Source organism: Sarcophilus harrisii, chromosome 3 (assembly GCF_902635505.1).
Source record: "Sarcophilus harrisii chromosome 3, mSarHar1.11, whole genome shotgun sequence".
Classification (NCBI taxonomy): domain Eukaryota; kingdom Metazoa; phylum Chordata; class Mammalia; order Dasyuromorphia; family Dasyuridae; genus Sarcophilus; species Sarcophilus harrisii.
In genome coordinates this window covers 501884039-501909788 of record NC_045428.1, presented here as the reverse complement: position 1 = coordinate 501909788, position 25750 = coordinate 501884039, and the positions used below count along the sequence as shown (strand labels likewise).

The 25750-nt window shown below is 41.5% G+C and overlaps 1 protein-coding gene and 1 long non-coding RNA gene across 3 annotated transcripts in view; one reads left to right on the top strand and one right to left on the bottom strand.

The window, feature by feature from the left end:
- The window catches only part of P2RY6 (pyrimidinergic receptor P2Y6), a 103591-nt gene extending 81848 nt beyond the window's left edge, over window positions 1-21743 (top strand). The window contains exons 2-3 of one of the 2 annotated variants that reach the window (XM_012545352.3): window positions 2171-2246; window positions 18581-21743. In XM_012545352.3, coding sequence (XP_012400806.1) covers window positions 18642-19649 — 1008 coding nt within the window. In that variant the 5' untranslated portion in view covers window positions 2171-2246; window positions 18581-18641 and the 3' untranslated portion in view covers window positions 19650-21743. Of the gene's footprint in view, window positions 1-2170; window positions 2247-13566; window positions 13653-18580 lie in introns of those variants that run through there. The other variant, XM_023499731.2, reaches the window with a different exon arrangement.
- On the bottom strand, window positions 9609-13208 carry LOC116422603. The gene is made up of 3 exons (XR_004233250.1): window positions 13079-13208; window positions 12767-12836; window positions 9609-10015 (listed from the first exon to the last, which is right to left on the bottom strand). It is a non-coding gene; the product is annotated as an uncharacterized LOC116422603 (long non-coding RNA).
- Window positions 21744-25750: the final 4007 nt, after the last annotated feature.

The following is a 25750-nucleotide window of genomic DNA, read 5'->3' as shown; positions in this document are numbered from 1 at the left end:
TGAATTATCTAAAGCTAGAAAAATTTGTTGGCCCTGGCATTTCAGAATTTGATTTGATGCATTTTTACAGGTTGTTTGGAGGAGAATTTGGAGGAGTTGTTGGGAGAATTCAGGTGGATTGTTGCTTCTACACCACCATCTTGGCTCAGCCTTTATCTGTCCCTTTTATACATTATATCTTCAAATTGTTGTATTCTGTACTTGAATTCCATCCCACCACTGTTATATTCTAGTTCAGAATCCTATTTCACCAGTATTCTACAATCTAGATTTGAATTTGTGAATTTGTTTTCATCTCTTTACATTATAATTTTTACTTTGCTTTATCACACTTATTTTGTGCATTAGAAGAAAAATTGTCTTTACATGACAACTATTTTTGGCCCTCTTCCCTGCACTTGCCTCCTATGAAACACTGGGCATCTTTTTCACTGATTTTTATCTTCCTAGTCATTCTTCCTAAGTGTCTCTCACTGTCTTCCATAGTGCCCAACTTTGCAATTTATCAGATTTCACTGAAAAGAGAAGGGAGTTGTGAGAAATTTCATGGAGTAAGAAGCAGGTCATCTAGGTTCAAGTCCCCAATATCATCACACATTATCTTTAAGTCTAGATAAGTTTCTTCTTCCTTTTGAAACTCAGTTTCCCCACCTGTAAAATGAGCCTAATAATACTTGCACCTTCATGGGATTCTTAGTGAGAAAAATTCCTTGTAAATTGTAAAGCACTGGAAAATGGCAACTTGTTCTCAAAAACATAAATAGTGAGAAAATGTTTTCCACACTGTAAAGGCTCCCACCCTGGCCAAGGGATTATTATAGCTTTCAAAGACAGTAAATAGCGTACAATTCCTGCTGACAGTAAGAGAGGAATCATTTCCCCACAGACAGCAGATGATTAAGTGCCAAAATGTGTGAGGCAGAGAATAGATTATTATCAACATAAACATTTCCTCCCTATCCTTCTCTCTCCCTGAATAAAGGAGATTGTGTTTCCCCTTTCTCTGGGGCCCCTGGGTTGAGGAACTTACCTTCCCTGAAAGGTGTTTCCTCTCAGGTTCCAAATCCAGGGGAGTTGAGAACCCTGGTAAACCTTGGAGAAAGTTTCAACTCAGGTTGTCCAGTGTCTAATGAGGAGCTACTGGCCAGTTCTGGCTTTGAATCAGATAATCCATGGGAGTGTCAGGCTAGAGAAAGAAACTGGAGAGATTCATTCAATTGTAGATTTAGAGGGAGAAGATAGAATGTCCCCTAATTTTATAGATAAGGAAATTTAATGCCTTTTCTTTGTGGGTTTTTTACAGTTTACAAATAATTTTCCTCAATAACTATCTGGTTGCCTCATCTAGAACATAAAATGTTAAAACTAGAAGAGACCTTATAGATCATTTGATCTCTCCATTTTTCCAATGATGAAACTAAGGCTCCAAGAGAGGCAGGTCACTTACCCAATATAAAATTCATCCAAATTCAGTATTAGAACTGAAGTTTCCTGGCTCTCTGCTCCAGGACTCCTTTCTCTTTCTATTATTTCTTCCAGGATTGTTACTGTTATTTAAAATGCTAATGACTTTTGTGGCTTTACTGCAGCAATTTATTGTCTCAGTAATTTTTTTTTTTTTGCTGATTTTCCAAAGTATTCTAAGAAAGCCAATGTATTATTTTCAAATAGGGAGAATTTTGCCTCCTCTCTATCAGTGTTTATTTCTTTCATTTCTATTTCATGTCTTATTGTTATTAGCCATGTCTATATCAAATAGTAGTGAAAAGAGGGAGCATCCTTACATTATTCTTGGAATTATTTAGTAAAGTTTATAATGTTTCCTCATTATAGAAAATTCTAGTTTTTATTATCGTAGAAAATGGTCCAGCTGTTCCTGTGCTTTTTGTAAGGTTTTTAACATAAATGAGTGTTATACTTTGTCAATGGCCTTTTTAAAAAATCTATTGATATAATCATGTCAGGGAGTTTTTGTTTTTAATGCTATCAGTTATATTGTTTTCCTAATATTAAACCATCCTCACATTTTTAATCAGAATTTTAATTTGGTCATAATAAAGCTTGTGCTGCTATATTTTTTTTGCTAGTATTTTGTTAAAAAAAATTTGTATCAATATTTGCTAATGATATTGGTCTAAAGTTGTCTTTTTCTGCTTTATTTCTTCCCCAGGGCTCTTTTTATTACATACAAGGAGAGAATATAAGGAAGAAAGGAGGAGAGAGAAGGAAAAAGGAAGAAGAGAGAGGTAAGAAAAAGAGAAATGGAGAGGAAGATGAGAAGGAAGGAGGAGAGGGGATGAGGAAAAGAGACAGAGGAAGGGGAGAAAGAGAAAAGGGGAAAGGGAGAGAGAGAGAGGAAAAGGCGGAAGAAGGAAGGGAGGGAGGGAGGAAAGGAGGGAGGGAAGGAAGGCAGAAGAGAGAGAAAAAGAGAGAGAGAGAGAGAGAGAGAGAGAGAGAGAGAGAGCTAGTTGTATCTATAAATCCTTGATGATGAGTGAGCAGTTCAACATGTGACTAAGAAAAGGTGGATCTAATTCAGTTAATAATTGTGCTTCCTGAGGCCCCCCCATAAGAGCTGGGTTGGGCTGACTGAGCTAAGGCAGATTGGGCCTAAGTGATGTTCTGGAAGGTATCCACAGACTAGACTGTGTCAGCTCCCTCTATTTGCCCATATCCAAAATTGTGGCATTTGTCTTGCCTCTTAGACAGAAGTGACCTGTTTTTTTTTTTTTAAATATAATCAAAGCCCCTACTCTTCTGACTTCGATGAGCTGAACTTAGCCCTTGATCATCCAGAACCAGCCATACTCTGTCATGTAGGCATCTATTACCCCAGATTAGTTTCTGCCCTGAGGTAGCCTCTAGTCAGCCTCAGCCATTGGGGGAGACATAGCTCTTCCCCTCCAAATAAATTTTTTAAAAAGTCATAGCCACGTTTTTTTTCTGAGAAGAGTTTTAAGTCCTTCCCTGAAAGGCTTTGCAGCCCCCTTAACTTTTCTAGGCTCAAATTTTCAGAGAAATGAAACCTTCCCCTTTAGTTTCCCAAGATTTCTGGACTTGCCCTTCCTCTTGCCTCCCTCCCCTGACAACCCTCCTTGCACAGATTTGGACAAGCTGCTCTGAAGGAAGAAGAAGTGGCTACTGAGAAAGAGAAGAGAAAACATGTCCTTCCTCACCCCTCACCCTTCCCCAAACCACAAAGACCAGAAGGGCCTGGGGTCGTTTTTAGGAAGGAGGCTGACTCACACAAGAAGAGGTTTTCTCCATTTTGTATATGTGTGTGTTTTGTTTATTTTAGGAAACTGAGGATTAGCAGATGCAGACCCTAGGTGGGCTGAGCATCCTAACTATTTAGGGTTGAAAAGGAAAGACAGGATGGCCAGTACAGTGATATAGCTGGAAGCTGGATCAGGCTGGGTCCAGCCTGAATCCTGTTTAGGAATGAAGTCAGGGCTTGGTCTGAGGTCAGGGGGTCTACCTGGGATCATTCATTCATTCACTCCATAAACCTTTATTAAACACCTACTATGTTCTAGGCACTAAGGATATAAAAACAAAAAAGAAAAGTCACCGTCTTCATAGCGCTTACATTCTAGAAGTAGGGTGGAGGGCAAAATAACATACACATCCATTCCTTTCTCTTTGTTCAAACCACAAGTACCCTAGTGCAAGCTCTCATCACTTTCCCTGGATCATTCTTGATTTCCTGCACCATTCTCCTACTTCTCCACTTCTCTGCATCTTCTCTTCCCTCTTCAATCCATTCCCCATACAGCTGCCAAAGTGAAATCCCCAAAACACATATTACTATGCCAGTCTTCTGCTAAAGAAGCCTCAGTGGCTCCCTAATTGCTTTTAGGTTAAGGCACAACTTGTCCATTTGATGTAAGGGATTTTTGTAGCCCAGCTCCAAGCTGTCTTTCCAAGATAATTTCATATTACTCCTCCTCATAAACTCTCTTCTTTAATCCTCTAGTCCTTAACTCTGGGGACATGGACCCTTTTGGCAGTCTACAGACTGGAAACCTGTGAAGCCCATGAACTCAATTTTCAAATAATGTTTTTAAACAATTTAAAATTTAAATTTTTATTTAATTAAATTTAATTTTAATTTTAAAATTAAAAAAATAAATACCCAAATAAACACACAAAATGAAATACATCAGTTTACTAAGGAAACCAATTACATTGAAATACAATTATGAAAATAGTTTTCAAACCAAGTTTATACCCTCTAGGTTAAGAATTTCTATTCTAGATGAACTGGTACACTTACATGATTCATAGAAGTCATACCATCTTTTGCCACTGCCCTCCCGTACCAGAAATGCTCTCCCTCCCACCTCTGCCTCTTCCAACCCTGCTTCAACTTTCAGAGTTCAGCTCAAATACTAAATCTTCCTTGGACCTTTCCTGTTTCTCCCCCACCCCTATGAGTGTGCTCCTAATCACTGTAGTATTTTTTCTTTTGCATCCTTCATTTTCTTATCTTGGAATTTTTTTCAAACTAGAGCAGGAATTGTTTCATTTTTGCATTTGCTTCCCACAATGTCTGGCACTTAATAAGTGATTCTTAAATGATCAGTTGAAGTAAATGCAAAATCCATACAAATTAAATGCAAAGTAATTTCATCAGGGGAGGGCACTACCTGGGAAGGAGCAGGAAAGATGGCTCCTTCATGGAAGAGGCATTTGAGTTGAGCATTGAAGACACTGAAGAGTCTTAGAGGCAGGGGTGAGGAGATGTCTGCTGGCAGAGGGACTGCATGTGCAAAGATCTGGAGGCAGGAGATGGAATGTTATGTGAGTGCAAGAAAGAAAGACCTATAAGACTGAAAAAGCAGACTGAGTCCAGATTGTGAAGGACTAAAAAGGAGTATTTGTATTATATACTAGAGGAAAGGAAGAGTGGTGTGGGGGCTCAGTGTAGGGCTGCGATTAGGTCTTAGCCCCTACCAAAGAGAACATTTCCAAGGTAACTTGTCCCCATCTCATTACTATTCTGCACCACTTTCAGTACAAATCAAAACAGGGACTTTCCAAGACCCATATCTGTTTCCCAGCAGATAAGACCTTCTCCAAACCTAAGACAACTTTTCCCACATCTTACCAAGCCTGCTTTGTCTGCAGCAGTTCCTGCCCAGGTAGTGACTCAGTCTTCCCTTGCCTTTGCACACTGACCTATGAGTCTTCTCTGGCTTTCCAAATCTAGACTCTGGAGCCCTCTCTAGGCTCCATTCACTTCCTATGAAGAGAACTTTGGACTTGGAGAGGGATGCAACCGAAAGGGATGGATCTCTCCAAGAGTCCAATTCAAAGATCCAAGTCAACCCAACAAGTCATTTCAGTGGGCCTCTATTAAAAGGGTACTATAAAGGTATTGTGCTAGGTGCTGGGAGAATAAAGATAAAAATGAAACAGTCCCTCCCTCAAGGAGCTCCCATTCCACCAGGACTTAGGAGTGATTCACACATACATACATGCATTCATTCAATCATCCAGCAAGAATTTATAAGTGCCTACAGTGGTTCCCAAAGTATGGTCTAGAGAATCCTGGGGATCTTTTAGAGGGTCTACAATTCAAAAATAGTTTTTATTTCCAATATGATAAATGTCTATAAATATAATCCAGATAAACAAAAACGCTTTGGAGAGATCCTCAATAATTTTTAATAGGATAAAGATACTGAAAACAAAAGTTTGAGAACCACTGGCTTAGTGGATAGGGAGTCACTAAAGTCAAGAAGTCAAGACAGAGTTTAAATCCAGTCTCAGGCACTTAGTAAGCTGTGTGATCCTGGGCAAGTCATTTTACCCTATTTGCCTCAGTTTTTTTCATCTATAAAATGAACTGGAGAAGGAAATGGTCAACTACTCCAATATCTTTGCCAAAAAACTTATCAAAAGGGATCACAAAGAGTTGGACATGATTGAACAAAAATGTGCCAGGAACTATGCTAAATGTAGGAATGGTTCTTCCCCCAAGGAATTTGTGTCTGACTGAAGGATAAGTATTCAAAAAGTATATGCAAAATAAGTGTATAATAATGATTATTACATATTATGTATCACACATGTAATTATATAAGATATTATAGAAGTGTAAATAAATGTTAAGTGCTTGCTAATTGATTAATTGAAATTAATATAAAATATATGTTATCAAGAAGTACTAACAGCTGGGAAGAATCAGGAAACTAGGCTATGATGTTTAAATTATGCCCTGAAAGAAACTAAGGATTCTCAGAGGTGAAGGGAAAAAGGAAGTGAATTCTGGGAATGGGGAACAGTCTGTGCAAAGGTGTAGGTGGAGACAATGGAATGTTCTATATGGAGAACATCTACAAAGCCAGGCTAGGATGTAGAGTTTGTGAATTGGAGATGGCACAATAAGGGTGGTAAGGCATATAATGTAAGTACAAAACAATAAAAATTGGGAAGGTAGAACAGGGATATCCATATGGACCAGGGAAGGCTTTATGAAAGAGTGGACCCCCGAATTTGAGCCTTAAAGGAAGATAAAGATTCTCAGAGTTGGAGATAAGAAGGGGGCAAATTCCAGGCTCATGGAAAATCATGAAGTTTGAGAGCAACTAGTAATATACTTTGAATGAAATAGAATTAGTGAATAATAACAATATCCATAATAGCAAACATTTATTTATCATTTTAAGGGTTACAAAGTTCCTCATACATTTTACTTTGTTTGATTGCCATGGAAATCTTATAACATAGGTGCTATTATCATTATCCTCATTTTACAGATTCAGCTTTTATGGATTGAAATTCAGTGACTTGCCCAGAATCCAACAGCTCATATGTCTCTGAAGCAGAATTCTAATACAGGTCTAGCATTCCATCCACTAAATTACTACCTGTAACATCATGAAGTATAAAGACAACATTTTTTAAAAATATATTTCCTGATCTCAAGAACTTATATTCTGTTGGGAAGGATACACTCTTTGCAAAGCTAAGTTAATACAAAAAGAGCAAGAGAATAGTGACATCTTGAAGGATCAGAGAAAGTTTCTGGTTAGGAGGTTGCAACTGAGATACACCTTGAAATAAACTAAAGATACAAAGAGACAGAACTAAGAAAGTAATTGATTCTAGGTGTGAAGAGACATCTTGCAAAGGGACAGAAGTGGTGGATGGACTTCTGGAAACAACATCTAGGCTATCTGGTGCTGGGATACAGATTGTATGCAGGGGAATGATAGGAAAGAAGGATGGAAAAGTTGGTTTGAGCTTAAAGCCATAGCCAGGAATTTTTGTACTTGAGGCATTATTTATATAATGAAGGGAGGAGAAATCAGAAACCCTGGAGCACTGGCAGGATAAGGAAGGAGAGCTCACTTGGAATTTGTGATCTCATCCAGAAAGCCATGTTAAATGCCTGAGGATACAAAAACAAAACAAGAAATAGTGCCTTCCTTGTAAGTCCCTGTAAGAACTTACAGCCTTCTGGGGGAAACAAACAAATAAATATAAACAGGATAATTGGGAAACAGATACACACACACACACACACACACACACACACACACACATACACATACAGGATAATTGGAAGAGGAGGAGCAAGTGGGAGGGGAAGGGGAAAAGCCAGCCCTCTCCACCTTTGAGTAAGCCTGGCCAGAGAACTAGAAATGAAGAGAGAGATGGGGAAAGGTCAGCAATACCCAATCTCAATTGGCAGCTAAGTTTTGGAAAACCCAGGGGGCAGATATCTGAGACCACATAGATTAGTATTTAACAAGGTTTCAGAGAAACTCAAGGTACTTTGTAGAATGGGGAAAGTATTGGATATGATGGCAGGTGGAGATCCAAATTGGATCCAAATCCTAGTTCTGTTATTAACTCTGTGTCTTTGGGGCCAAAGTCTGAGGGTGATTGAGTGTGTGTGAGCCAGGGAGCATGTGTTTGTATAAACCTCAACCCCTGTGACATCTGCTCAAGCTGGGAGGGGAGAGAGGGCAGCTGCTCTCTGCCAGGGAATTCCCCTCCTCCCGAGAGGAAGGGTCCAATTAACCCCAGCTTTCACAATCTCCTGCCGAGAAGGCAAAGGCAGGAACAGAAATTGCCACAAAGCCCGCAGAGTCACTCATCTGGAGGTGGGAGGGGAGAGAACCGGCCAGCCTAGCTAAGTGGCTGCCCTCTGGTCTTCTCCACCTATCTGTTCGTGGCTGATTCAGTCTCAGCCTCTCCTTCCTAAGACAGGAGATTTCAGGAGCCTATGGGGCAGAACCTCCCTTCCCCCCTCAGCAAACTTGTTTCACCCTCACACTATTCCCCCTATTTATCTACCATCTTCCCTCCTCTTCAGGTCTAAGGCCAGATCTGTCAGATATCGAGAACCAGCCTTTTCTGGTTAAACCCTTAGGATCTAAAAGAGCCAAATGTCAGAGCAGGAAAGACCTCAGAGGGATCTAATTCAGGACATACCCATCGACCAGTCCCTTCTACAACGTGCTTCGAAAAGGTCTGTCCACCTTTGCTTAGAGATCACTGTTAGTTGTTTGTCCTTTGTTCTCAAAGAGGACAATGACATAGCAATGATATCTTGACTTGCAAGGGAGTTGGATTTAAGTGAGACAGAGCTGTGCAGTCACCAGCCTCTCTCTGTTCTTTGGAGCAATCTGGCTCCAGTGAAAAGATACAGATCAGAATCTGGGAAGGACCTTAGCTTAAAAACTCAAGGTTTCCCACTGCATCTGAGACCACTGCCAGTCATGTTACACGTGGGGAAACTGAGGGAAGACATACATGAGGTAGGGCAGAATGAGACCTAGAACTCAGGGCCACCCGGACTCCTAATCGGCTTTCTGTACTGTACCATAATTCCCACCTTGGAGCCTTTGTTCAGAATATTGCTAACACTGAATTTTCTTTTGGCTCTTCTCTCAGTCATTAAATCATTATTCAAGGGTCCTACTTAGGGTCCTACCTCCTCTGAGAAGCCCTCCATGACTGCTCCAAACCACAGTGATCCTTTCCTTATCTGGACTTCTGCAGTTCCTAAAGGCTGGGCCACCCACTATAATCATTCATCTTCCCTTTCCTGGCTCCTTCTCCTTTGTTGTCTGGCTGCCCTCCATGCTGAGAGATCTCCTCCCACTTCTGTCTCCTGGCTTCCCTGATCCCTTTCAAGATCCCCCCCCACAAAAAAAAAAACGACTGAACAACAACAATAAATCTGTGACTCATGCTCAGGAAGGAGTCACTGAGATAGGGTTTGAAATCTGTCTTGAGCTACATGGTTGATGGTCGAGATGGAGGCAAGAAGGTAGTTTTTAAAACATTGTAGATTCTTAGTTGCCTTCATTGCCATGAGAACAGCAGGCATGAGGATAGACCCCGCCATCTTTTTTTTCCTAGTCAGTTTATTTATTTTTAATACACATTGCTTTATCATGTTGGGAGAGAAAAATCAGAGCAAAAGTGAAAAACCATGGAAAAGATGAAAAAAAAAAACCCCGAAAAAAACAGAAAACAGTGAATATAGCATGTGCTGATTTACATTCAGTCTCCTTAGTTCTTTCTTTGGTTGCAGATGGCATTTTCTGTTCAAAGTCTTGCTTTGGATCACTGAACTGCTGAGAAGAACCACGTCTTTCATGATTGGTCATCACACATTCTTGCTGTTATTGTGTACAATGTATCCCTGGTTCTGCTTGTTTCGATGGCCATACCATCTTTAAAAGCTTTCTCAATCTTACCCGTATAACTGCAATCTTTTCAGATTAACAGGATGCATCCTAGAATAAGTAAAGGGAAATCCACTAGATGGGAATTATGGCTTTGGAAGTATAGTCTTGGTTCTTTTAGGGACTCACCACATGACCTTAGGCAAATTCTTTCCTCTCTCGGGACCTCAGTTTCCCCATCTGTAAAATGAAATACTTGGATCACATGAGCCCTGGCTCTCTTGGGATCTGTGGTTTATTTAGAGTTGTGGGGTCATATCGAAGTAATTCTGAGACATATCCAACTCATGAAGACACCATGATCCCTGTAGGAATAAGAAATGGAATAAAACTTAGCCTTGGTCTGTAAGAACTCTAGATATCTTCAATTTACAAATAGCGACACCTAGTGGACTAGATCATTAAATCCTAGAGTTATTAAAATCTGCCTTGGTCAGGTTCTGGAGCAAGAGAATATGGACATTTTAGATGAGATGTAGAATCTCAGAACTGGAAAGGACTTCAGATGTCAGAGCTAAAAGGGACCTAGGGACAGCTGAGTGGCCCAGTAGAAAGGGCATTGGACTTAGAATCATGAAGTCTTCTCTTCCCGAGTTCAAATCCAGCCTCAGATACTTTCCTAGCTGTGTGATCCTGGGCAAGTCTCTTAACTATGTTTGTATCAGTTTCCTCATCTGTAAAATGAGCTGGAGAGGAAATGGCAAACTACTTCTGTGTCTCTGCTAAGAAAACACCAAATGAGGTCAAAAGGAGCCAGAAATGATTGAACAACAACAAAGAACATAAAATATCAATGTACAAATCTAGAGCTTTAGATATTTAGTCCAAATCTCTCTTTTTACATGAAGCCCATGAAAATTAAAAGACTTGACAGTTGGTAAACATCCAAGAAGGTTTCCAAACCCCAGTTCTCTGACCTCAAAGACAGTGTTTTTTCCATTATTCCTGACATCACCCATCAGAGCTGGAAAGGGGAAGAGAAGAAGCATTTATTAAGCACCTATTATGTGCCAGGAAGTGTACTAAGTATTAATCTCATTTGGTTTTTTTTGGAACAATACTGGGAAGTATATGCTATTATGGAGCCCAGTTTATAGTTGAGGAAACTGAGGCAGACAGTGATTATATGACTTGTCCAAGGCCACACAGAGACATCAGCAATTATTTAGTTAATGGTAGTAGTCTACAAAGTTCATTTTCATCCCAGTTTTAAATCTGTGGTCCTCATTATTATCATCATTGAAGGACTTTATAATTACAAAACACATTACAATTGTTATCCCATAGGAGTCTCACAGTAGCCCTGTGATGCAGGAAGGCAGATGTCTTGTCCCCAGTTTAAAGATCTTTATCAAAAAGACTCCACGGAACTCAGTAGAGTTGGAGAGTAATCCCGGGATGAGCTGCCGTGGACTTCTGCTTCCCCACTTGCAAGCTGGTCCACGAGTAGGGTTACAATCAACATTCTTTTAGAGCAAGAGAAGAATCCTTTTTTCAGCTATTCTCATGAGAAGCAGGTTTACTCCCTAGTCGTATACACACTGAGCATAGAATGGGGAGAAAGCTTTATACTATTAGTTCTTTACTCCTCCCTTCAAGGTTCGGATTGGTCCAAGTTTCAATCTAAATTACAATTGGTAGGATTTACATCTGAGTTACAATCCTCCTTAGTACCCAGTCATTGACCTAGCCAGTTTGGACCAGTTTAGGTCTAGGCTCCTTTCAGGAACTTTATTGTTTAGAATTGACTCGTCAAGTGACTGGTTAGAGCTATCTTAACAAGATATTTTTACCCCTCCTTTCATCCTGTTTTGACAATATCTTTGAAAACCTAACTTCTTGTATTCCTCACAAGATGAGGAAAATGAAGTTTATACAGGGAAAGATGTTTGGCCAAGGTAGAACCAGAACACAAATGAAGACCTTTTGACCTAAAGCCCAAAGCTCTTTCTCCTCCCTGTCCAATGTTGCCTCTGTAAGACCAAACAGAGAAAGGGAGAATGTGACAAGAACAGTGACCCCTTTGTTTTTCCACACCCCCAGAAAAAATTTCCAAATCCCAATCATACATATACAGCTCATTCATTTCAGGATGTGAAAGAAATTGAAGCTCCCTTCTAGGGCAGAACTCCTCCTGCCCATATTGGAGTTTAGCCCAGGTCTAGATACATGAGCCTAGGAGTACAGACTGGCTGACTGACTGGATGCTTGGTAGACATACCAGGAGTATTTAGCATCTCATAGGCCAGACTATGAGCTACATATCCATATTGTTTCTTCCACAGGGTATTTAAAGCACCCAGTAGGTATACTAGGAAATATTTTTTTAAATACATGAGTGAATGAGCAAATGAAGGACTGAGTGAAGGAATAAATCAGTGGAAAAAATAAATGCATGGAGGGTGAATGAGGTGAAGAAATGAAGAATGAGTGAATGAAATGAATAAGCAAATGAGCAAGCAGATGTAAATAAATGGATGCATGAATATATGAGCAACTAGTATAAGTATGAGTGAGTCAGTGGATCCCACATCCTTTGACCTTTTGCTGTCTTGATCTAATCAGTGTGCCCAGCGTGTCTTCCCCAGTGCCCCAGACTAAGAGTCAAAGGCCACAGGAAGACTGTTGTGAGAGATCTGGGAGGAAGAGTTGAAATTCTGGTTCTTTTTCTTATTGTGCTACCTCCCTCTTTGGGCTTGACACAGAAGAGAGAGCTATCCTTCAGCTGGGGAAAGGAGGAAAAGGAGAAAGAGAAGGAGGAGGAGGAAAAGAAAGAGGAGGAAAAGTTCAGATTTCTAACCACTAGCCATTATACTACTTTCTCTTGAGGAGGAGGGTGTGCCCCAGGGTCTAGGAAGTATGTTTGTGGTAAGAACCTGAGGAAAGAAAGACCAGGTTAGTTTCAAAGTAGCTCGAAATGGCCAGGACTTTTATAAAGGGCTAGACACCAGATGGGGTCCTTAGTAACAAGAATTACATACCCACACATATAAAGAGCATTAAATTTAGAATTGAAGTAAGATGATCTGGGCTTATCTCTTGGCCCTTCCACTTACTGCCTTTGTGACCTTAGGCCCCATTCCTTCCATTTCTGAGACTCGCTTTCTTCAGCTGTAAATTCCTTATCTGTAAAATGGAGATAATAACAGCACCTACTTCGTTAGGTCATCCTGATCAAAGGATCAAATCAGATAAATTATAGTAAGCAGATTTGAAACCTTAAAGTACTACATAAGTGCTAGCTATCATTATCTATAAAGTGAGTGTCTGAACTAACTGACCTCTGAAGGTCCCACCTGCTGGAGATCTTCTAATTCAACAAATTGCATAGATTTGACATTTTCAAGACCATCTTTCCAGCTCCTTACCTCCAGTCCCTGCCAACACTGGGTGGTGGAAGAGCTCATGGGACCAACAGCTTCCCCAGCCTTGGTGCTTCTATTAAGAGAACCTCAAAGTGTTTTAGTTGCAGAGCTGCCCATTTGACAGATAAGAAAACTGAAAGCAGGGAAGCTGTTGCTTGAAGAGAAGGAGGAGGACGAAGGCAGGGATTCCATCCTACAGGTTTGATGTACCTCGAAGGTCACCATGAAGTGAGGGGGTGGAAGGGTGGACATGAAGAAATGATTTTCTGGGAATGAGTCTTTTTTCTCTGACTCCCCAAGCTCTGAGTCGAGCATTTCCTGAGACTGGTTTCCGGATCTGACCTTGGCAGGGTCTTGAGGCTGGATGGGGGCGTGGGGAGGAAGAGGGGAGGAGGGAGAAAGCCACATGCTGAGCTATTTCAGCCAGCAAAGTTGGACCAGGGAACAGAGAAGAAAATCGATCAGGCAGCTGGGCAGAGGCAGTCCAAGGCATGCTGAGGGTGGATGTTCTCAGGGGGCAGAAACCAGAAAGATTCCAGATCAGGAGGGCAGCAGAGCTGAGCCCTCAAAGGCCAAGGTAAGGAACCCCATTCTAGAATGCCTCTGAAGCACCACATGTGGGGACTAGGGCATCATGTTTATATTCCTATATTTTGAGGGGGGGGGGCTTAAGGCTATGTACTCCTAGACAACAGTGAGGCAACATAGTATTGAACTTGGAAGCATGGGGTAAACCTGAAATTGCCCTGCTAAGAGCATCTGAAGAGTGCTGGGTTTCTATTGTGTTCTAGCAGTGGGACCTTGGGAAAAATCATTTATCTTTCCTGGTCCTTGGTTTCCTCATCTGAAAAATGATGGGGTAGAGCCAATTTATGTCTAAGGAAGAGCTCTTTCACCTGTAAATCTGAGATGCTATTAAATGAGAGTTGGTGCTATTAGTCATATAAAACATAGGCTAGTAGAGCTGCATGGGGCCTTAGGATCATCTCCTCCAATTACCTCCCCTTACCCTTTAAACAGAGAGGAAAACTGAAGCTTGGAGATACGGGATTGCTCAAATTCACACAGCAAGTCTGAAGCAGAACCAGCTCTAGAACCGAGTGTCATGATTAGCCCAATCATTGCCCTTGTGGGTATTCACTGTGCATGTGAGATACCTGTTTTCTACCAGATATTTGATATTAGGGCCTGCAAGGGAGCTCACATGGAAGAATTCCTAATCTGCAAGTTAACTGCCTGGGGCCCCCAGGAGGCTCCTGTGACTTGTCCAGGATCACACTTTGGATGTGTCAGAAGTAAGACTCAGCTCAGGTCTTTTCTCTATCTATTGGAGAGAGGAAGGGAAAGAGAAAGGGAGACAGTGAGAGAGAGAGGAAGGGAGGAAGGAAAAGAGACAGACAAGAGAGAGAGACAGAAAGATGAAGAAAAAGAAGAAAGCAGAGAGAGAAAGGGAGGAAAAGAGACAGAAAAAAGAGAGAGAGAAAGATGGAGAGAAAGAGAGAGACAGAAAGAAGAAAGCAGAGAGGGAGAGAGGGAGGAAAAGAGAAAGACAGAGAGGGAGAGAGACAAAGAGAGAGAAAGACACCAAGAGAGGAAGAAAGAGATGGGGAGCAGTGGGAGGAGACTGCAATGTCGTATAGTGGGTAGAGATCAGCCTGAAGATCAGGAAGCTCTGAGTGCAAATCTTACCTCTAATCCATGCTGCCTATGATCCTGAGTAGACCATTTAATCTTTCATCTTCCCAGGCAACTCTAAAACTAAACTGGAGAGCCATGTATTGGTATAGGGAGTTTCCAGAAACTGGAAGCAATGAAATCACAGTTCTAGGACACACTAAGTGTGTGTGTGTAGTATACGTATGTGAATTTTATGTGACATACTGTTTGTATACCTGTGTATATGTGGATATATAATGTGTGTATGTAATACAAAATGTACATGTATTGGATATTTTATTTCTCCGTATGTGCATTGTGAGAGGTTTGTGTGCCATGAGGATAAATATATATTACATGTGTTTGCATGTGGATGTTGCTGTGTGTTCATGGATATAGTTATGTTGTTATGGCCTGAATAATGTGGTTTCATCTGGAGATCCAGAATCTATCTGGGATTTAGCTTGAAGACTTCTAGTGATGGGGAACTCACTCCTTTAATTCCTGGCATGGGGCCCCACATCCTTGGAACCTTTCTGGCTTATAAAGTCACCTATCTTAGTGGGTCCAGAGATCTCCTGACAGCAGGTCCTGGCCTCCTGCTGTCACTGGAAGTGGTACCTGCTCCTCCCAGTCTTTCTCCTTACACTCTAGACCACAAGTGTACAATCCCTGGGGAACTATTTATAAAGGAGAAGATAATATACAGATTTCAAAATAATACACAAGATTATAGGTCCTCAAAAGCAAGCAGAAATAACAACTACCCAGTGTGGACAGCTCCTCAATCTCTCCTCTACAGCCTGGCCATTTCCCCATGAAGTCCCCAAATGACCTGTTCCTCTGTGATCCCAAATCACAAATAAATCCCCAAAATAAGGATGGGTCATGACCCACTTCCCATGAGATACCATTTGTTTAAAAAAAAAAACTCAGAGTACAGTGCCAGGTACATAATAGGCTCTCTCTAAATACTTCCCTTCCCTTTCCTCTGGCAAGCTCTAGTGCGAGAGGAAGTAAATCACATTCTTAATGATAAGTTTTATTTTTTAAATCACCTTCATTCTCCAATTGAAGCCTTTCCCTCTTTAACCCAGGGAGCCAACTCCTATAATAAAATTCAAAAAGGAGGAAAAAAGTGTTTAAAAAAAAAAACCCTAGCCAACGTGTCTGCTGGATCTAACATAAATGTGATATGCTACACTCATAGCCCCCCACCTTTACAAAGCTCAGGTTTTGTTTTAAAACCATTCAGTCACCTGGCTTTAAGAAATAGGGAAGACTCTATTTATACTACAGAGGCAAAGTTGTTCAATAGAAAGATTGACACTCTTTTGAAAACTGTTTTCTGACAGGATAACTATCATGTTCCCACTGAGAAGCATAGACAGGCTCTGATGGAGAAAGAAGAAAGAAAGAAAAAGAAACAAAGAAGGAATTATAGGTTTTTAAGCTTGCAGTTCAATTTATCCTCTTTTTACAGAGGAGAAAACTGAGGTGAAGAGAGATTGAATTACTTGTTCAAGGTCACATAGGCTGTTCCAAGAGCCCTTTGTTAGCTTGACTTTCTAGACTATTGGGAAAGGGCTTGGTGGATTTGGGTTTACTGGCACCCAGGCTGTGAGGAAGGAAGGAGAAAATGAGAAAGGGGCTTCCTCAGATCCTCTTAAGACTTTCCTTTGTCCTTCCCATCCCAAATCCCCTCTGTAGTCTCACTTCTTCCTGTTCCTTTCAATACTTTCTGAACTAGGTAGACAGGATCCCTTTCTTGCTGGATTCCAGGCATGCACCTTCATTTCCAAACTCCACACTGTTGCCTCAAAGAATTGACTCAACTGATTCTTTTTCTACAGCAAAATAACGTTTTGGTCAGGTATACTTATTGTGTATCTAATTTATATTTTAATATATTTAACATCTACTGGTCATCCTGCCATCTAGGGGAGGGGGTGGGGGGGTAAGAGGTGAAAAATTGGAACAAGAGGTTTGGCAATTGTTAATGCTGTAAAGTTACCCATGTATATATCCTGTAAATAAAAGGCTATTAAATAAAAAAAAAAAAAAGAATTGACTCAAGACATTGAATATATCATCCCTCTTACCCCATTCATACCTGCAGCAGAGGGAGCTGATTTATTCTGTTTGGTCCCAAAGAGAACTGGGGAATGGTCTTGGGAGAGCAGGTAGAACAGAATTCAATTCAACATGATGACAAAGAAAGTTGTTCCACAGATAATCAGGCTACCTTTGGAGAAACTGAGTTCACTTATCATGGACCCTACTGGCAGTCTTACTCAGAATATAGGTCCCCTTTCTCAGAATTGTATTTTTAAATAACCGAAGGAAATCCTAAATTTCCATTAGAGATTGGTGAAAATAGAGGTGAAAAAATTTTTTTTCTTGAGTTCACAGTTCCTCTGAGATCTAACCAAAGATGCCTTCAGGGGTGAAAAGACTAGTTTGAGAACCCCTCTTGTCCAAGATTTTCCTACCCTGGCAGGCAGGAAGAGGGAGTTGCATTCCCTCTGTAGAGATTAAAACCACCTACAATAAGAGAGATTGAGGCAGAGATTTGAGCCAATGGCACTTTATTAAAGGGTCCATGGTCCTCTCCAAGGAAGTGGACCTTAAATCTTCCTCACAATCTGAGATGCCTCCTCCTTCTAGGATCCTATTTTTATAGGGCTAAATGTCCAGTCATTCCAGAACTGCTATACCAAATACAGAATGATTCCACTGAATAAGCAAAATAATACATCAGCAAGGTCACAAGTTGGAGGAAGCAAGGAATATCTCCACATAAAATGGACAAATTTCTTCTTAATTTGGGTAAAAGAAAATGTTACAGGAGGGCAGCTAGGTGGTACCATGGATAGAGCACCAGCCCTGAAGTCAGGAGGACCTGAGTTCATATCTGTTCTCAGACACTTAATACTTCCTACCTGTGTGATCCTGGGCAAGTCATTTAACCCAAATTGCCTCAGGGGAAAAAAAGGAAATATTACAAGCTATCACAGTCAGTGATCTAAGTGATTATAAGATGGCCATCTGCTCCTACTGGACAACAGATTGGTCCAGAGATACAAAAATAATTTGGGGGACTGTCCTTATAGTTGTGATCTTTGCCACCCTGAATTTGGTCACAACAAGGCAAAACAAGGATTGGAGGATCTTTAACTAACTTCCTATAGTTAAGCAAGTGAACTTAGAATCTGCTGCTCACAGCTGTGGAATCTTATATACAGAACGTTGATATGGTTCTATTAAATTGGTTAATATTGATTGGAATAGAGTAGGGATCCAAAATGAATTCTTTCTCTCACAGCTGAGGTCACTACCAACCCTTAAACATTTCCAATCTTCTATAATCCTATACCACCACCACCAACAGCCTTCCTTGTACCCTGTGATGCAGGTTCCTCAAACAGAATGCCCATCGCTTTAGTTCTGCCCATTTTCACCAGCTTTCTTTCCCCCATGTAGGAGAGGTTCTTCCAAGTCAGCTCTGCCTCCTGCCTGCTTCTCTCAAGTCTCAGCTAAAATCCCACCTTCTACCTGAAGCCTTTCCCCATCTCTGTTTATTCTAGAGCCTTCCCCTCTTCCAATTATTTTCATTTAGGTATCTTGTTGATACATACATTTTGTCTTTTGTCTCTCCCGTTGGTCTGAGAGTTCCTTGCGAACAGTGCCTAGCACATAGTAGGAGCTTATTGAATGTTTATTAACCAATTGATGGAGAGAAAGACTCTGGATTATGCAGCAAGGCAATGACGGGCTGAGTCTCTCCATCAGAAGGGCTGGGCTGTCCCAATCACTGTGTCCCTAATGAGTTTCCCATTCCTCTTTTAGTTTCTCCAGGTGTAGGAAGCCCTTGACCTTGCCTCTTCCTTCAGACCCAGGAACCCTGGACATGGAGTCAGGAAATGAGACGACCACAAAGACCTTTGGCTTCCCGGGCTCCCCTCCCTCCTGTGTCTTCCACGAGAATTTCAAGCACGTGCTCCTGCCCTTGGTGTACTCCCTGGTGCTGGCTCTGGGTCTGCCCCTGAATGCCTACGTCATCGTGCAGATCTGGCTGTCCCGGAAAGCCCTGACCCGCACGGCTATCTACATGCTGAACCTGGCCGTGGCCGACCTGCTCTACACCTGCTCCTTGCCTCTGCTAATCTACAACTATGCCCAGAGAGACACCTGGCCCTTTGGGGACTTCTCCTGCCGCCTGGTCCGCTTTCAGTTCTACACCAATCTCCACGGCAGCATCCTCTTCCTGGCTTGCATCAGCTTCCAGCGCTACCTGGGCATATGTCATCCCCTGTCTAGATGGCACAAACGTTGGGGCCGAGGCTCCACCTGGGTGGTGTGCGGGGCCGTGTGGCTGACCGTCTCAGCCCAGTGCCTGCCCACGTTCGCTTTTGCCCAGACCGGGGAGCTACGGAACCGCACTGTCTGCTATGACCTGAGCCCTCCGAGCCTGGCTGCCAGCTACCTGCCATACGGCATGGCCCTCACTTTCACTGGCTTCGTGCTGCCCTTCAGCGCTGTGCTGGCTTGCTATGTGCGCCTGGTCCGCCGTCTGTGCCAGCAAGGCGGCCCCGAGGGGCCGGCCGTGGCAGAGAAGCGGAGCAAGTCGGCTCGTATGGTGGTGGTGGTGCTAGCCGCCTTCGCCATCAGTTTCCTGCCATTCCACGTCACCAAGACTGCCTACCTGGCTGTCCGGTCCATATCTGGGGTTCCCTGCCCTGTCCTGCAGACCTTTGCTGCCGCCTACAAGGGCACGAGACCCTTTGCCAGTGTCAACAGCGTCCTGGACCCCATCCTCTTCTATTTTACACAGAAGAAATTCCGCCAGAGCCCCCAGCAGATCTTGTCCAAGATCAGTGCTAAGTGGCAAAGCACTAGGTGGCAACAGGGACACTGAACTCCGAGGGGCACGATGGGGTCATGGGCCCCAGATGGCTTAGCCAGGTGTAAGCTCTAGATTGTCCCACTGTGTTGTCCAAAGGGCAGCTCCTTCAGATAACAGGGAATACTAAGACAACTATAACCTCCTCCTCCAAGGGAATGATGTGCCCAAAGACCACTGAAGATTCCAATAGCTTGTGAAATCTTAGGGTGAAGTGTCCAAAAGCAATAGATTGGGAATCAGAGGTCCTGAGTTCAGATTCTGGTTCTGCTGTCTATATCCTATGTGTGACTTAACTTTTCTGGGCCTCAGTCCCTGGAAGGGATTGGATAATTCCAAGGAGAAGAGATTGGGTGATCCAGCTACTTAGTCACCCTGCTGTCCATCATGATGGATATTCTGGAGCACGTGAAATAAGAAGAATCGTTCTGGGATCTAAAGTGATTCTCAAACTCCCAGTTGAGTCCCAAATCGATCCATCCTCATCATTTATTTATTGAGCACATTCTTATACTGCATGGGGAACTGGAAACAAAAGCAGTGTAATAGAACAGAGAAAGCCCTGAATGGGAACTTAGAGGAGGGAGCTGGGTATGAGTCCAGCCACCAACTCACTATGTGATCTTGGGTAAAGCTGCCCTCCTCTCCCAGTCTCCTCTGCTTCCCAGACACAAAAAGGAGTGGATGGGCTTATTGTGATGAGGATTGAGTAAGGCAGTAATTGTAAAGCACTTATAGTAAGCACTATATAAATGTTAACTCTCATTGCTGTGATGATGATGACATGATTCCTAAGACTCTTTCTAGCTACAAATCCCATGATCTTGGGGTGGATGTTGTAAGCCCCTTTATAGAGTTCCGATTTATGGGAGGCAGCAAGGAAGAGAGGAAGGGAGGAAGGAAGGAAGATGTAAAAAAGGTGGAAAAGCAAAACTTAAGCATGACCTAGACCACAGAGAGGTAGGAGACCAAGATCTGAGACCTGCCCCTAGTACTGACTTTGCTGTAGGATCCTGGGCAAAAGCCTTTCATTCTCTAGGTCTCATTTTCACTTCCCCTTCTGTCAAATGACATGGATAGGACTAGAGGGTCTCTAAGGTGTCTTCTGATACTGACTGACTACAAGGTGTGTAACTCATGTTCTACCTGACTAGGATGGCTGCCCCCAAAGGCATTTGTGCTCCCCTATCTGCTCTACCCTTTACCCAGCATGCCTTGCCTCCTGATCTTTACATGTGGAACTCCTATGTTAAAACCCACCATATTCCTGATGCCCCCTGGTCAGTAATGACCTCTCCCCTCAGACTTCACAGAGCACTTCTCTGAAGCACATTACCATGTAATGTTGTGGATTAAATATTTGTGCTTGTGACTTAACCTTTACTAGACTGGAAGCTCTATGAGGGCAGGGATAGAGTTTTATTTAAACTATGTGTCTACTTCAGCTTGGAGCACAGTTGCCTGTCTGAAACAATAGGTGCTTAATAAACATTTGTTAAAGTAAAAATACATTTCTGAAATTGTGTCTTCCAAGACTGATTCCAGCTCTGACATTGTCTCTAAAGTTCCTCTTAATTTTGACATTTTCTGTTCTAAGATCCCTCCCGGCTCTGACATTCTATTCTAAGGTTCCTTCTACCTCTAACTTTCCCTGTTCCAAGGTCCCACTCAGTTCTGACATTCCCTGTTTGTTCTAAGATCCTTTCTCCTAACAGTCTGTTTTCCAAAGTCTATTCTAGCTCTAGCATTCTTGTTCTAAGTTCCCTGCCAGCTCTGACATTCTGTATTCTAAGGTCTCTTCTAGCTCTGACTTTCCCTGTTCTAAGGTCCCTCCCACTGACATTCTGTGTTCTAAATGTCCCCCTCTTCCCAGCTCTGACTGTCTCTTCCTTCTGCCCTTTGTCACTGTATACTGCCTATCACTGCTGGAGAAAACAGGGACATCAGCAAACCCCAAAAGTGCAGATAGAGGTAGATCACTGATGTAGAGGAGAGATAAGGCACTTCTGGCATAACCTATGTCCCAGTGCCCAGTCTACAGTTCCTGATCCAAGGGGATTGGGATCCTCAGCTCCTCTCAAGTATAAAGGCTTTCTTACCTCAGCATCTACTGTTCTGTGTTAAGATGGAAACTTTTCTTCCCTGTTTCATCATTCCCTTTGCTCTTTTTTAGCTCAGAGGTTCTTAACATTTTTGTGTCATGGCCCTGCTTTGGCATTCTGGTGAAGCTACAGACCCCTTCTCAGAAGAATGTTTTCAAATGCATAAAATAAAATACACAGAATCACAAAGGAAACCAATTACATTGAAATAAGGTTATAAAAGGAGGCTCAGATGGCAGAATAACAGGATGAAATTGAGTTCTGCAAAACTCTCAATAGATCTAGAAAATGTACTTGATCAAATTCTGATGGGAAATGAAAAATAAATAAATAAAGTCACAAGTCTTTCATAGCTGATCCTGCAGCTCTCCAGGATAACCAGAATAACCAGCAGGTGGCAGCACTTCTGCTCTATTTCACCACTTTTCCCCCCACAGGAAGGCAGCTCTGTTTTGCCAACCAATTGATCAATGAATCATCACATATTTATTAATCCAGAGAAATTACTCTCTGATGATTACTCTATGCTGTCACTGGAAGGGAAAGGAAAAGAGGGAGGGATGGAGAAAAGGAGAGAGGAAAGAAGAGGGGAAGGAAGGAAAGAAGGAAGAAATGAAGGAAAAGAGGGAGGGTTGGAAAAAGGAGAGAGGGAAGAAAAGAAGAAGGGAGGAAAGGAAGGAAAAAAAAGTTATTATGTACTTATGAACCAGGTAATGTATTAAACCCTGGGAATACAAAAGCTCTCTAAGAGTCTCTATTCTAATGGAGGAAGGCAACATACAAAAGGGAACATAAAAGGAAGAGTGGGACAGAAAATAATTGAGAAGGCAAACCCCCACTCACTCACCCATTCCCCACCTCCAAACAGACCTTAATAACTTGATGACTCCAAAACTTGATCTTTCCTTTCTCCAGATAATACTATACCTAGGGAGAAGTGATCAGAACTTCATCCTTGAGTTGCTGACAGGTAGAGGGATGCTTCTACTCACAGTGGTCCTTCTGTATCTCATGATCTTTCTGCCAGTCCTGCCTAAGCCAATTTATGGAATAACGGGCTACTCTCCTACTACCAGTTCCCAAGGATGAAGCCCATCTCTAAATCAAACTTCATTATTTAAGTTTTCTTTTATCCAACAGTCCTGATATCCCTAGCAGGTATCTCCCCAGGTATTCTTCTTTCCCATTCCCTCTCTCCCTCTTCCATACTTCAGGCACCTAAATGAGCTAAACTCCCCCTACCCCCTTATCTTGATAATATTTTTCCTGGCACTGGAGCTCCACAGTGAATCTAGAGGCATGAGAAAGAAATCACATTTTCCCCTAATTTTCTCTGAGTCAAAAAAACCAGATCAAACACTTTTCACAGCTATGCAAAAAGGAAGAGTTATTAACCAAGGAAAAACTAAGTCCAATGACACAAAATTAGAAAATTATGTGTTTCACACAAACAAAATCAATGCAATTAGATTAAGAAGGGAAGTTGCTAGTTGGGAGAAAGGGTCTTTTCCATTAAAAATCTCTAACATGAGGCCGATATCCGAGGTAGATAGCAAACTAACACAAACCTATAAGACATAGTTAAATGATATACAAATAGTTCTTTTTAAAAATTGCACCAGGCATGGTGGAATAAACCTGTAATCCCCAAAACCAGGGAGACTGTAGCTGATGAATTGCTTGAGCTCAGGAGTTCTGAGCTGCAGTAGGCTCAGCTGAGAGGGTGGCAGGGTAGGGAAGAGGTTGTAGCAGGCCTAAGGATTGGTAAACCAGCCCAGACTGGAAAGAGAATGGATCAAGGATCTAGTGCATGTTCTGTTTAGGGGAGAGGGTGGAGGGGAGAGAGAGAAAAAAATATGGAACACAAGGTTTTGCAAAAGTGAATGCTGAAAACTATTTTTGCATGTATTTGAGAAAAAAAATTAAACTATTTAAATGCAAAAAAAAAAAAAAAAATCCAGCCCAATGATTTAGTACTGATCAAGGTTGGGATGGAGTCTATGAATGATTGCTGTACTTCCTGTCTAAGTAAAATAAGACTCTAAAAAACAAGCAAACTATTAACAACATGAAAGATAATGCCTAATCATTAATAATTTTAAAAAACATATCAGAACAATTCTGAAGTTTCATCTCATAGCCAGAAAATTGACAAAGAATATAGAAGATGGGAATAGCCAATGTTGGAAGACCTGTATAAAGACAGACATGCTTATGAACTTGTGTTAAGTTGTGACTATTCTAGAAAATTATTTGTTTTTATACTAAGAAAGTGACTGGATCCATATCTTTTGCCCCAGAGATTTCCCTGCAGGCATATAGGTCAAAGAGTTCTAAGATAAGGAGAAAGGTCTCATATATGCTAAAATATTTACAGCAGCACTTTTTGTATTAGTGAACAATTGGAAACAAAGTAATTGTTAATCGGGGGAATAGCTTAACAAATTGTGCTACATGAAAATAATAGAATATTATTGTACTATAAGAAAATACAAAGTGACTCTACAAAGAAACATGGGGAGATTTACATGAACTGAGGCAAAATAAGTTAGAACCAGGAAAGAAATATATATATAATGACTGCAACAATGTAAATAAAAATGCAAAAAGAAAAATGTAACCGAAGGCTATATCATTATAAAAACCAATCATAGTCCTAAGAAATTAGAAAATGTTCCTCCTTCCCTTCATTGGAAAGCAGAGGAAACCATGAATGTGAAACATTACATGCCTGGTCGGATTTAGTTAAATTGTCAGTTTGTCTTTCCAAAACTTTCCTTCTTTCTTTTTTATTTTTTGCCTTTAGGGATGATTCTCCCATAAAAGATCAAAAGGGTGTGAAGGGAAGAGGTAGAGAGGGGTGGTAATACATAATTAGAAATAAAAATTATATTTTTTTAAAAATCAATAAAAAATTTTGTTTCCACAAGTTTCTCTAGGGACAACCAGACAGTTATTGGGTTGCTCTGGACTTTTTAATCTTCAAATTCAGAGTAAAGGAGAATAAAATAGAGACGTTAGAGGGGAAAGTGGGGAGGGGGTAAAAGGAACAATATTCCCTATGCATGTATGTGTGTAAACCTTTCTCCCCAGGGTTTCTGTTAGAAACTTTTTAAAAAGCTGACAATGGGTTCATTATCTGCTTCCCAGAAGCCAGAGATCATCTAGACCCTGTGAACTTCTGACCTGAACTGGCCCTGATGCCCAAACCAAGCATTCAAGTCACAGAATGTAGCCAGGTCTTAACAGGTAGCCCATCTACATAAGCTCCTGTGTGCAGTAGAGGTGTTATAGGTGCCTCTAACACTCAAATTTTTCTACATCCCGTTGAATTCTGAATTACATTTTCAGAGAGACTTAGACTCTGGATAAAAGCAAGGCCCAGAGAGATGCAGTCAGTACTGCAAGGGGCCATAGTAAATCTGGAGTCAAGAATCCAGCCCTCCTACCTATTAGCCCACCAACCTCACTCAGGTTAGCCTTCTGGGAGCTTCAGGTAAGCCATTCCCTGAGCAACATTGGAAGGGTAATTAGCTGGCTCTCTTGGCTTTCAAAGGACTTAAATTGTTCTGGGTTCCCCAGGACTAAAGCTATACCTATCTCCCTTCCCAGGCTTATGGTGGGTCAATGGTATTATTTTCAAAAAACCCCAAAATGTGGTCTATTTGTTTTCTTCAACCTATAAGTAAAATTTTTCTTTTAGTTTTATGAACTATATGTTTGCAAAGGGATTTAGTGATATTGCATTGGGTGGTGACATGTAACAAGATTCCCAGAATATTTGGTTGGTAATAATGGACAAGAGTGGAGAAAAATCCTCCAAAATGTACCCAGATCCTTTGTGTCACATACACAAAGGATTCCCCCCCTCTCCCCCCCAACATATGGACATATGAGTTATGGACATATAAAGGTATAAAGATTTAGGTACACAATTCATTTAAACAAAAAAGTATCAAGCACTTTTAAATTACCATCCTAATGGTTATTAGATGTATAAAATTCTTCAGAAAT